This window comes from Colossoma macropomum, unplaced genomic scaffold, assembly GCF_904425465.1.
Source record: "Colossoma macropomum unplaced genomic scaffold, Colossoma_macropomum, whole genome shotgun sequence".
NCBI classification, from domain to species: Eukaryota; Metazoa; Chordata; class Actinopteri; order Characiformes; family Serrasalmidae; genus Colossoma; species Colossoma macropomum.
Window position 1 is genome coordinate 21,913,656 of NW_023494802.1, and position 12,156 is coordinate 21,925,811.

At 41.3% G+C, this 12,156-nt stretch overlaps 1 protein-coding gene across 3 annotated transcripts in view; it reads left to right on the plus strand.

The window, feature by feature from the left end:
• The first annotated feature begins 357 nt into the window (after positions 1-357).
• nkain4 (sodium/potassium transporting ATPase interacting 4) overlaps positions 358-12,156 on the plus strand; it is an 89,003-nt gene continuing 77,204 nt past the window's right edge. For 2 of the 3 annotated variants that reach the window (XM_036590915.1, XM_036590913.1), the window contains exon 1: positions 358-679. In XM_036590915.1, coding sequence (XP_036446808.1) covers positions 626-679 — 54 coding nt within the window. In that variant the 5' untranslated portion in view covers positions 358-625. Of the gene's footprint in view, positions 680-6,731; positions 6,788-12,156 lie in introns of those variants that run through there. The other variant, XM_036590914.1, reaches the window with a different exon arrangement.

Consider the following 12,156-nt stretch of genomic DNA (forward strand, 5'->3'; position numbering starts at 1 on the left):
CCCCCAAAACCAAAACAGCCCCAAAAGCGACATATTGGTGGACCATGGTTTGTTTACACGCCTGTTTGTGTGAGGAAAGATCTGAGTGTATTTTGCTCTATTTTAGTCATGAAGCTCAAATTCGCTTAATTTAATAAAGTCAGCTCGCTTCACTGAAAACAGATGTTTGAGGAAAATCTTCACAAACGTTTTTCATCAGACAGAACCTACAGAACCTACAGAACCTGCTGAGCAAAACAAGGGAGAATGTAATTTCCATGAGCCCCCCCCCTCTCTCCCCCCTCTCTCCCCTCTCTCTCTCCTCTCTCTCTCTCCTCTCTCTCCCCTCTCTGTACTCCTCCCCCCCCCCCCCCCTCCATCTCTCTGAGCCTCTCTGCACCGTAAGTTCTCAGTGGGCTGAAGCTGCTCAGCTGTTCCGGCGCTTTTCACGGCGGTTCTGTAAAGGGGTTCTGAGGGAGGCGATGGCAGAGCGGTACGCGGACCGGACCGGCTGTGTTTGGGACAGAGACTGACGCTGCTGCCCGTTCTTCGCTCTTTCCCAGTTCTGTCTCCGTGACTCGCCGCTCTCACCGCTCCGGCTCGAGCGGACTCGCCTCGTCCTCGTGTGAGAAGCCGTTTGGGTACAATGGGCTGCTGCACCGGCCGCTGCACCCTCATACTCCTCTGCACTTTCCAGCTGGTGAGTAAAACAGCAGCGCTTTGTCTTCAGCGCGGACGGCGCTCATTCACCCTCAGTCCGCTGCGCTACGTTAGGGTTCCGTCTGAAGTCGAACTTACGCATTTGCGAGCGTCGCCCCTGATTTCTGAGCGCGTTTCCAGTTTCTGACTGAAACAGACACAGAACTGTGTGTTTCTCCGGGACCGGGTCTCCCTGTGGATCCATATGGACCATATGGTTAAGTGCTTAACCTGAAGTAGCCCGGAGAGCATTTAGGGCTCCGAAAAGGAGCTGTTTGAAGTAAAACTTTGGCTCATGTCCAAACCTATTGTGTGTGTGTGTGTGTGTGTGTGTGTGTGTGTGTTTGGGGGGTATTAAGCTAAATAATTGAAACTATTAGCTGCTGCCCATTACACCCAAAAGCGGACGCTGTTCGCAGCACTGAAAGTAGTTTCTCACACTGCTCTGAAGGTGTTTGACCACTGAATTGGTGATAAAGAGACTCAGTGGCAAAAATCAACAGTTTAACCGTAACTACATCTGTTTAAACATGCTTTTCTCATACAGTGGTTTCACAGAAAGCTAAAAAATAAAAAAGAAGCAACCGGCTTGTTAGACTTACAGAGAACTTTAAATACTTTACTTGTGTTGTCCTTAAGTAACCGATTTATCAAAAAGAGACAATTTGATAAATAAAAATGAAAGCGCATAGCAATAAATGCTGAGAGATTAAAACTGAATTCCAGTTCACTAAAACTCAAATAAATCGCACTGCAGTGTTTCAGTGTTGTTCCATCAGCAGCTGAGTTTATGTTGATGTAATGTAGTCCTTGTATACTGACTCTACTCTATTCAATTGAATGGAAATGTGTGGCATAACTAAATTAAGTTCATACGATTTATTATTTTCACTGTACACTTTGAGAAATAAAGGTCCTAAACTGTCTCTGGGTCAGTTCCCCTCCTGTCACTGGGGTGGAACCCTTAAGGGTCCATCTCAGTACCTTCAGTCAGGGAACATAACTGAACCATAATCCACTGAAATGATATGTTCTAAGCTGTACTGACTCCACACACCCCGTCTCGTCTCCAGGCTTTTATTTTACTGTTCTGTTTAAAACATTCGGTTATGAAAAGGTACAAATACGAACTTTTCACCTGGAAAAACTTATTTAAGGTTCACAATCAGACCTTAAAACCACTGTTGGAGCTTTGAGGGAACATTTACACTGTTTGTACCTTGATGAACAGAAAATGTACCTGAACAGAACCTTCATTTCTAACAGTGTGGTCTCTAGAGCTGTATGTATTTTGAAAGTGGGAAGCCAGATAGCTAACAGTACATAATGTCTCTATTCATTATCCTCTACATTAGAGGCTTTGCTAGCAGTCATAGTTGAGGGGGGTTCCTAATGGTTGTATGATGTATTTCCATAATGCATGCTGGCTATTGTAGTGAGATTCTGTGAATTCTGTCAAACCAGTGAGGCTGAGGGATGCACTGCTGTTTTACAGGATATAACACAACATGGTAAATAACATAGTAAAAGCTAGTTATTGTCCGGAATAAGACTTTAACTAGTCACTGAAAAGTTGTTGGTTCTGTATCCTGGAGCCAACAGATTTTGTCACCTAAGACCGTAACAATCAGTCAGTTCTGAAATGGACGAAACACTCTTGGAGTAGTTAAATACACTTATGCTAGTTTTCATTATGACTGTAGAGCAGTGGTCACCATTACTGCTTCCTTAGATCTGCCTTCCTGCAGATTTCAGCTCCAACTCTAATCAACCCCACCTGATACGTCTAATTATTGCCTTCAGAAGGACTTGATTGAAGGCAATAATTGATGAAGTGTGTCACATATGGGTTGAAGGTGAACCAGCAGGAGGAGGATTGGTGACCACTGCTGTAGAGGAGGCAGTAAACAAACTGTGGCCAACACAACGAAGATCCGCCCCCAGCAACTGACATAAATGATGACCAACAGTTCAACCAATTCTTTGCCAGAGTGTGACACTTACACACCCTAAAACGGGGGGTTTATTAACAATTATTATAAAAACAGCTCTAGAATCAACAGAACTCTAGAGCTATGAAACTTCTACTGTGAAATGCACTGTGTGGATCTACAGCTCTCCAACCAAGCATTGATTGAAACGCTTATTGGAAGTGAGTTCATGGTGAGGACAGAGGATATGACCCCCACTCAGTGTCGCCTCCAGCGCGTAATTGATCTATTTGCTCTGTATCCAAAAATAGCCTAATAATTCTGTCCTTGCAGTCATCAAAGAGGCTTAATTCTGAATGTGTATCTGTCTGGAAGGTCTACTGACTGCAGGACGGGCTCACTGAAACCACACAGTGACTTGCTAGTGTAGTAAAACTCCTTCACATCACCCGACTGACACGATGCCAAAAGCAGAACACAGTGCCGTGTGTAGACTCAAAGCAGTTGTTATGTGGGATTTCATCAGTACAGTACATACAGCGCGTGTGGAAGGTTGTTCTCCAGTGCGTGTTCCCTCCTTTCCCCACGATGAAGCATCGGTGCTGACATTGTTGATGTGTTCTGTCACTTACCTGGTGTGAGGTTGCATATCTTTCCCCCTGCTGACGTCCCCTGATACCTGCAGCCCCACTGCCTCTCTGAATCCTCCCTGACAGAGTCATTAAGATCTGCTGACACCTGTCACCTCAGGCCGAGGAATGTCATGTACATTATTCACACAAGACATGTGGGAACACGTATGTGCACCCAGACACACACTGTACATGTATGGTTTTATGGTGTCACAGTTTATTAGGTGAACCTTCCTTGTAGCTGCACTTATTGGCCATTTTATGAGGTGCTCCTAACATGTAGGTCCACTCTGTAGGTTTTTACTAACTGTAGCCTTTCTGGTACTGCACTGCCCTCTACACTGTCCATCAGCGAAAAGGAACCACAATAGAACTGTTCTGGAAGAGGCGGTGTGGGTGGCGAACTATTCTGAGCAGAGCAGTGACAGTGACAGGTTAGGGGACATTCAGACGACGTCTTTCAGCACTTCTTTTCATTGTTTTTCATTTATATATACACATGAAAAAAGTCTGGTTCCATTGACTTACATTAAAAGTGAAGTATGTTTTTTCCATCACTTGTAAAGTTACCATTTTGGAGATACGAGGTTTTCTTCTGACAACAGCGACACACACACACACACACACACACACACAATGGTAATGGATACTTGTTACGGTAGAGGCTCTGAAGGGGCACTTGAGCTTTTGGTAGTTTTCAGGTTTTTGATTTGTCTGTATTTCTCCCACAAGCACTATCCAGCGTAGTCTGCTGAAGGCGTCCTTCAGTGCTAATGCTCCTGATATTACTGATAGTTCCAGCATCAGCACTTTGTTTTACTTATTTAAGACGTGACATTTAAGGCTGGAAAAACCCAAAAGATTAAACAGGACTACAACAATATTAAAATCTAAGACTTATAATAATAATAATGTTTATGACCACAAGAAGAGGTAAATTCAGAGTTGTTCAAACAGTTTAAGCAGCAGCAGATAAACAACAAAAACATCTGTTAATCCTGAGTATCAGAGGAAGATACCACACCCAAAACATTCTACTTCATAAGTTTGATACCACTTGAAAATATGACATCCCAGTCGATATACAGCAAACAGCAAAACAACAGAAGCAGAAAGGAAAGCCCCTGTTAGCACGACAGCGCCATCTGTAGCCTCAGCTTTGGAAATGACAAAAACAAACAGCCAAACTGCAAAATATAACTAAAAAATCAAAGGAATTCTTTATTTTGGTCCACCCACCGCTCTCTGTTGTCGGGTATGTTGGATTTCATAGGTGCATTCTGTGGTCTACGTAGTCGCATGTAGGTAATTTTAGGATGTTTATTTTATGTAAACTGTCAGTTTAGTTTTATCCTGTTGAAAGCAGATTTTATCAGTGATAAAATGTGTTTTCTCTATTACCTTGTCGTTGTTATGTTTAGTACATTTATTCAAAAGCACAAATTGAACAGTAAACAAAAAAACCCTTTCGGGTTGTAGTTTTTGGCCAGGTGTGGCTTGAATTTTGGTTTCAGCCAGGAATTTTCATTTTTGTGCTGTTTCAAAATGTTTATCAAAATGTATTTTGTGTTCTATCAAATCAAAATCTCTCAAAAGTGTTTACCTGCTTGTCAGTCAAACACATTAACCCGACCCCTGAGAAGCACATGCTGCTTCTTTTTAAGCCCAAAACACGGCTCACTCTTCTTTTAAAAAGCTGTGAACGTCTCCTTAGTGTGCTAGTACAGCAGAGTTGTGATGGATGTCAGTGGACCTGTATGGTAGGTGTAAAGTGACCAGCTTATGTAGGTACAGTGTAGATGTGCCTAATAAACTCAGTGTATATGAATCTGACACCTATACACTCTTTAGACCTCCTCCGTCTCTGACCGTTGACAGAATGATTCCCTCTTTTCATTTTGAGGTGCCTCTGGGGGGAAGCAGACTGTTGGCTTTGATGTTGTTGGCTGCTTTTATTTAGCTCACTGTTAAAAGCGCTCAGCTTGGCTAACTGGTGTCAGTCTACGAAAGGATTTTAGCTGTAGATAAGTGTTCGCTGACAAAGTGTTCAAAGACAGCCTGTATTTATCTCCAGCGCTCCTTGGTGGCAGAGGGAGTGACGACATCCTCTTCTCTCGTACTGTGTTGAGATGAATCATCAACCAGCTGAGTGAACAACTTTCACTTCTACAGCTTTTATAGCATTAATTTAACTGGTGAAGAGAGAGATTTACCTCTGTTTGTGTGTGACCCAGTTCTCACTCCTCACTCATCCTTCTGTTTGGATATGTGAGCCACAACTAGTCAGACCCTTGATGAACCAGTGTTAGCGTTCAGTATATTTCAGTGTGGAATGATCCCAGATAGTTTGGAGCAGGGCCATTCGACCAGGTCAGAATAGTAGCATTGTGGTTATACTGATGACATAAATACCTTAGAAAGAAGTCACATCGATAGGAGCACTTTAATTATCTAACAGTAAGAAAATTGCTCAGTGCAAAACTTGTAAAAAGAGTCTGGTACACTGTGGAGGCATGACGAGCCTGATGACTCTCAAATAGACAAGCTTAGTGATTCGTGTCTGCCAAACATCCAGTCCACACTGCCTCCAACTCAGGTCTCACATAACCGCCTCATGTGGGAATATCAGCTCTTTTTATTCTTTTCAAATTAAAAGAAAAGAGCAGCTTTGAAACGGGTTTAGAACGTGACCACATGAACAGCAGCTCAGCAGGTTTTTATTTTTATAAAGGAGAAGAGTCTCCTTTATACAGAGTTAGTACAGTGCAGGAGCTGCTCTACAACTACCACACCAACATAATTCAAGTAAATTAGGTTAGGATAGAAGGATATTTGTGGAGTTTATGCTTTAATTCCACAAAATAATTGGTTAAGATGTTAAGACGTTTGTGTTGAGATGAAGGTAAGACAGGAGTACAACACTGATTAAAATGGACAGACAACTAAAAATGATTCAAATATTATTGTTTTTTAGGGTGATTTTGAAAATGAGTAGCCTGATAAATATTGTTTGGGTGGCCCTATTAAATAATGTACTTCTGCAGAATTACAGAATACATCGATTCATTAAAACTCCCACAAAAATACTCGTCTAGAACTGTGGTTGGGCAAGACATTTGGAGCAAACAGTAAAAATAATGACATTAGTTAGAGGCCTCAGTATTGCAAAGGTCAGTATCACAATAACAATTAACAAACAGCATATCGTGCAGCCGTAGCTTGAAGTGAGTCCTGAAAATTGAAATAAACCCTTTAAATCGGGTTTAATTGAAGTGTTTAGTCTTTGAGCTGATCCACAACTGTTTGGGAACAAGCTTGCAGAACATCACTTATACTGGGGAAAAAGGCCAAACTCAGAGGGTCAGAGAGGAAAAAGATTACACACACACACACACACACACACACACACACACACTCCTCCTGCACTTTGCCCTTTACCCCCAGGGGGACACCTGTTTTTCATCTAATTGCTTCCACACATTTAGACAGGACTTTAAAAGGCGTATGAAGCTGTCAGCAGCTACTCTACAGAGTCTCTCCCGACAGGTGATCTTTATACTCTTTCAGAAAGATACTTTGTTCATTTACAACAAAATACAATTAAAATTTCACTGGCTTTTAAATGAAGTGAATTATTTGAATTAATTAAGAATTACTAAATAATACAAAATATGTTTTTTATTTTTTTTGTTTAATGAACAAAAAAAAAACAATATACAGTAAACGCAAAGTTTAACAGAAAACAGAATAACCTTAAATGCCAGGCTTCCTTCTGTGGTTTGATGTACGGGTGTCTACATTGATTTCTCGCTGCATGAGATAAAGACAGGACTGGAAATCTTGAGAAACTGTTGTAGAGCAACATTTCAAACATTGAGGGAGAACTAACTGTTATAAGGCACCACTCAGAATCCATCACTGCAGGTCTTGGAACAAACGCTTCATGTTATTATTTTATGTATTCATTGCAGGCAGTAGAAGCGAATTCTCACCTGTGTGACACCACAAAGATTTGATTATTCATCACAGGATAAATGAGCTTTTACGGGTCTGTAAAGTGAAACAGAGACAGATGACTGGCTGCATATTGTATGAAGTACAAAAACCACTGTATCTTTTATGATGTACAGTTTCAGAGGCTGAAATGAGTCTTTTCTCACATGCAGGGCTGAAAATAATAAAATAAACAGCCTAATTTTAATACTTCACAGTGAGTCATACTGTCATAAAGCACGTTCACTAGACCTTATTTAAGACCTGTGTGTGGTTTGAGAAGTTTTGCTGATTTTTACAGAAATGATCTTGGCTAATTTGGAGAACTGTTCTAGTCATTGTTAGCAACGATAGCCTCACAGCTCTGGTTCTAAGCTAAAGAAGCTAAATTTGATTTGAATTTGAAAAAATATTATCAAAATCTCTAAATACAATGATTTGTATTTAACATTTCACATCCTATAAGCAGGACTAATTATGGTTTCTTTGTAACGCCGTTGGTCAGTGTTCTTTATGCACTGACGACTCAGAAAAGCATTTTGTGGCGTAATGTTATATAATTAATCACAATAAGACTAAATATTGTCATATTTCCCAGCCCTACTTTGTAATGTATTTTAGAGCTTGAAATATTGGTCTGAACCTGATGGGGACTGACTGGTCCCATCGGGTTTAGAGGTGTTTCCCACGTTTTTAATTTATTTGTGATCTAATAACTGTTATTGTCGCTGTGTGGTCATCTAACCGATGCTGTCCTGTCAGGTTTAAATCGGCACTTTAGGTGATAATGAGCCATTTTGGGCAGAACTTTGTTGGTCTTCGGTCACTTTCAGACTCAAACTTGATGATTTGGATTGAGTTGAGTTCAAACTGATCAGGTCTGACTCTGAAAGTTTTAAGACTGTTTTCAGCTTCGGACCAAAATTTCAGGCCCAGTTAAAGCTCTAGTGTATTTCAGGTGGGTTTGAGAGGGTAAGAGTTATTATTGTACACTGAAGTCAGATTCACTTCAGATTACTTTATTCTGAGGGGCTATTTAGATGTACAGTGTCCTTGATTGACTTCCACCGTACCGCGGCTATTCTCCATACAGCAGGCTGCATGTAATAAGCAAGGTGGTCATTGTTCAATGTTTCTAATCAGCAGTAAATTCATTTTGTGATATTTGGTGCCTGAGACTCAGATTTGTGTCCCAAGCTTTCAGCCTATTAAGTTGTCCCACCAGCTTAATTAAGATAGATCAGTTGATTTTCTTGTGAGAGAAACCAAACTCCCACCAACTCTGACTCTCTCTCTCTCTCTCTCTCTCTCTCTTTCTCTCTCTCTCTCTTTCACTCTCTCTCTCTCTCTCTCTTTCTCTCACTCTCATTCTCTCTCTCTTTCTCTCTTATTCTCTCTCTCTCTTTCACTCTCTCTCTCTCTCTCTCTCTTTCTCTCACTCTCATTCTCTCTCTCTTTCTCTCTCATTCTCTCTCTCTCTTTCACTCTCTCTCTCTCTCTCTCTCTCATTCTCTCATTCTCTCTCTCTCTCTCTCTTTCCCTTTCATTCTCTCTCTCTCTCTCTCTCTCTCTCTCTTTCACTCTCTCTCTCTCTCTCATTCTCTCTCTCTCTCTCCCTCCCTCTCATTCTCTCTCTCTTTCTCTCTCATTCTCTCTCTCTCTCTCTCTCTCTCTCTCTCTCTCTCTCTCTCTCTCTTTCTCTCATTCTCTCATTCTCTCTCTCTCATTCTCTCTCTCTCATTCTCTCTCTCTCTCGCTCTCATTCTCTCTCTCTCATTCTCTCTCATTCTCTCTCATTCTCTCTCTCTCTCATTCTCTTTTTCTTTCTTTTCCTCTCAATCTCATTGGCATAATTGAATTTTGGTTTTTCTTTGTCAACAGAGAAGGACCATTAACAGTATCCTGCCAAGCCCTGATAATGAGGTTTTATTGATTAGAAATTTCTCTCTGTGCTGTTAATGGCCTGCTTGGATTGCTGTTGCACCAGCATGGCATGTGAAACGGTTTGCAGTTGTTTTGTTAATTGTGTTATCCATAAAGAAGTTTCACAGGACTGTTTTTTGGATTTTTTTCTCCAAGGACAGTGAGTGATAAGTCACAATTAATAAATTAGAACCAGTGATGAATTCATGAACTTTGGCCCTGTTTACACTTGGCGTCTAAATGTCTCCAGTTTCTACTTTCATATATGCCTGTTTGTATATGTGTTTAAAAGACTAGCGGAGTGTTTGTAATCAGAATGTGTTCAGATCTAACTGTCCTGTTCCTGCTGTAGTTGAGCGCCTGTTGTGATCAGATCTGAGGCTCCATTAATGTATGTCTGAGGTGATCTGATCATGACTGGACCGTGCTAAGCTGTGTTTGCAGTCCATGTGATCTCAGTATTTGCTGATTATTTGTTGTACAGAGCTTTTTTGACACTTCAAGACACATTGAAAACCAGATGACTTTATGTCTCACTTTGTGATCAGATCACTCCAGACGGATGTTAATACGCGGTATAAACAGGCCTGTGTGTGTTTATAATCGCAATACGGCCAGTTTGACTACATTTACAGTCTAATGTCCCCTGAAAGTAAAGGAACAAGTCTGATGATGGATCACAATTTCAGCTTTTGTTTTTTGATATTAACATTCTGACCACCTCCTTGTTTCTACGCTCATTGTCCATTTTATCAGCTCCACTTACTATATAGGTGCACTTTGTAGTTCTACAGTTACAGACTGTAGTCCATCTGTTTCTCTGATACTTTGTTAGCCCCCTTTTACCCTGTTCTTCAGTGGTCAGGACCCCCATGGACCCTCACAGAGCAGGTACTATTTGGGTGGTGGATCATTCTCAGCTCTGCAGTAACACTGACGTGGTGGTGGTGTGTTAGTGTGTGTTGCGCTGGTCTGAGTGGATCAGACACAGCAGTGCTGCTGGAGTTTTTAAACACTGTGTCCACTCACTGTCCACTCCTACCTTGTCAGTCCACCTTGTAGATGTAAAGTCAGAGACGATAGCTCATCTGCTGCGGCACAGTTTGTGTTGGTCATCCTCTAGTCCTTCATCAGTGGTCACAGGATGCTGCCCACAGGAAGCTGTTGGCTGGATATTTTTGGCTGGTGGACTATTCTCAGTCCAGCAGTGACACTGAGGTGGTTTAAAAACTCCAGCAGCACTGCTGTGTCTGATCCACTCAGACAAGCACAACACACACTAACACACCACCACCACCACCACATCAGTGTTACTGCAGTGCTGAGAATGATCCACCACCCAAATAGTACCTGCTCTGTGAGGGTCCATGGGGGTCCTGACCACTGAAGAACAGGGTAAAAGGGGGCTAACGAAGTATCAGAGAAACAGATGGACTACAGTCTGTAACTGTAGAACTACAAAGTGCACCTATATAGTAAGTGGAGCTGATAAAATGGACAATGAGCGTAGAAACAGGGAGGTGGTCAGAATGTTATGCCTGACCGGTGTGTGTTACATCTAGATTTTCAAACAACTAAAGTACATGGAGCCTTTTCTTTTGATCCTACCCAATTTGAAGTGTGGAGGAGACTGAAGGGAGACCACCCCCCCTCCCCCAAAACAAACAACTGAAAGGCTCTGATAAAAACGCAGAACAAAAGCTGCAGCATTTTAGTGATGCCAGTGTTTTGCATTTGTTGCAAGCTGGATATGCAACCAAACCATGTGAATATCAGGAAATAAAGTTCTGATCTGTCGTCTCATATTCATCCTTTGATCTTGAACGTATAGCATAAACTAAAAAACCGGCCTTGCAGCTCCAGAACTTTCAGAGGAGACTGTCTATGAGTAACAAATGAAAAACAGCTCTGTGAAAACCAGTGACTGCTGTCATAGTGAGGTGAAGCGTATCACCGTGAAAAAGAGAATTATATCAGTGAAAATCAAAGACTGCTGTTAGAAGCAACTCCAGAATATTTCTTTCATCTGTATTTGTGGCTGCTAAGCAAAACACACAAAACTCTCTGTCGTCTATTTCTCAGTAAAACGCCCTGAACTCTCTGCACTGTGATTGCAAAATGTTCTATAAAGCATTAAACCCAGCATAGCCAGCACAGGCTCCACCGCTCTGCTCTGTGACGCACCAGACTGATTTAAACATGTAAATATTGCAGGGAAAGGAGATCAGATCAATATCTGGATGCAGAAAGTACAAATGAAAAGAACAAGTGTAAACGTGTCATGTCTTGATTAGACGATGGTACGATCACCACGAAATCACTTTGATGTTAATGCAAAGTGTAAACAGGACTTTACTTTTCGTGCCTTTGTGTGGTCAGTGGGGACAAATCTGTGATGTTCTGATTGGACAGCAGGATCCGTCTTTTTCTTGCTTCTCTTTGACCCTTCAGTCTCACACAGACAGAGAAACAGACACTTAACAAACATCCCTTTATCCAGCCTCACTCCTTTCGTTTACAGAAAAAGCAGGGTTTCCTGTGTTCACACATGCAGGAACATGAATTCTCATCCACACTTAGTTTGTGTTTTTATTCAGGGACATAAATCTCAAATGAGCTAGTTAGCAGAGTTGGTGAACTAGCAGGTAAGCGTGGGGTCAGTAAACACAGTTTATAGTAAAGACACTCAAGGTGCTGTCCATACTGATTAGAATTCAATATGATGATAATTTTGACTGTTATAACAGTTTCAGATGATATTTAAGTTTACATGGGTAGGAGCTTACAGACCTGACGTAGCTTGTATTGATTGGACTGTTTTGTTATCTGTTTCTCTTAAAATGACACCAAACATAACCTTAACATAACACAGCATTGTAAATGTTGATTTTCTAAGTGAAAATAAGGTAAAACATCCCCTGCAGGGAACAAACAGAAATATGGGATTGTTCTGCTAATTTTACTGTACATTTTCTGTTTTAAATAAAACATAAAATAAC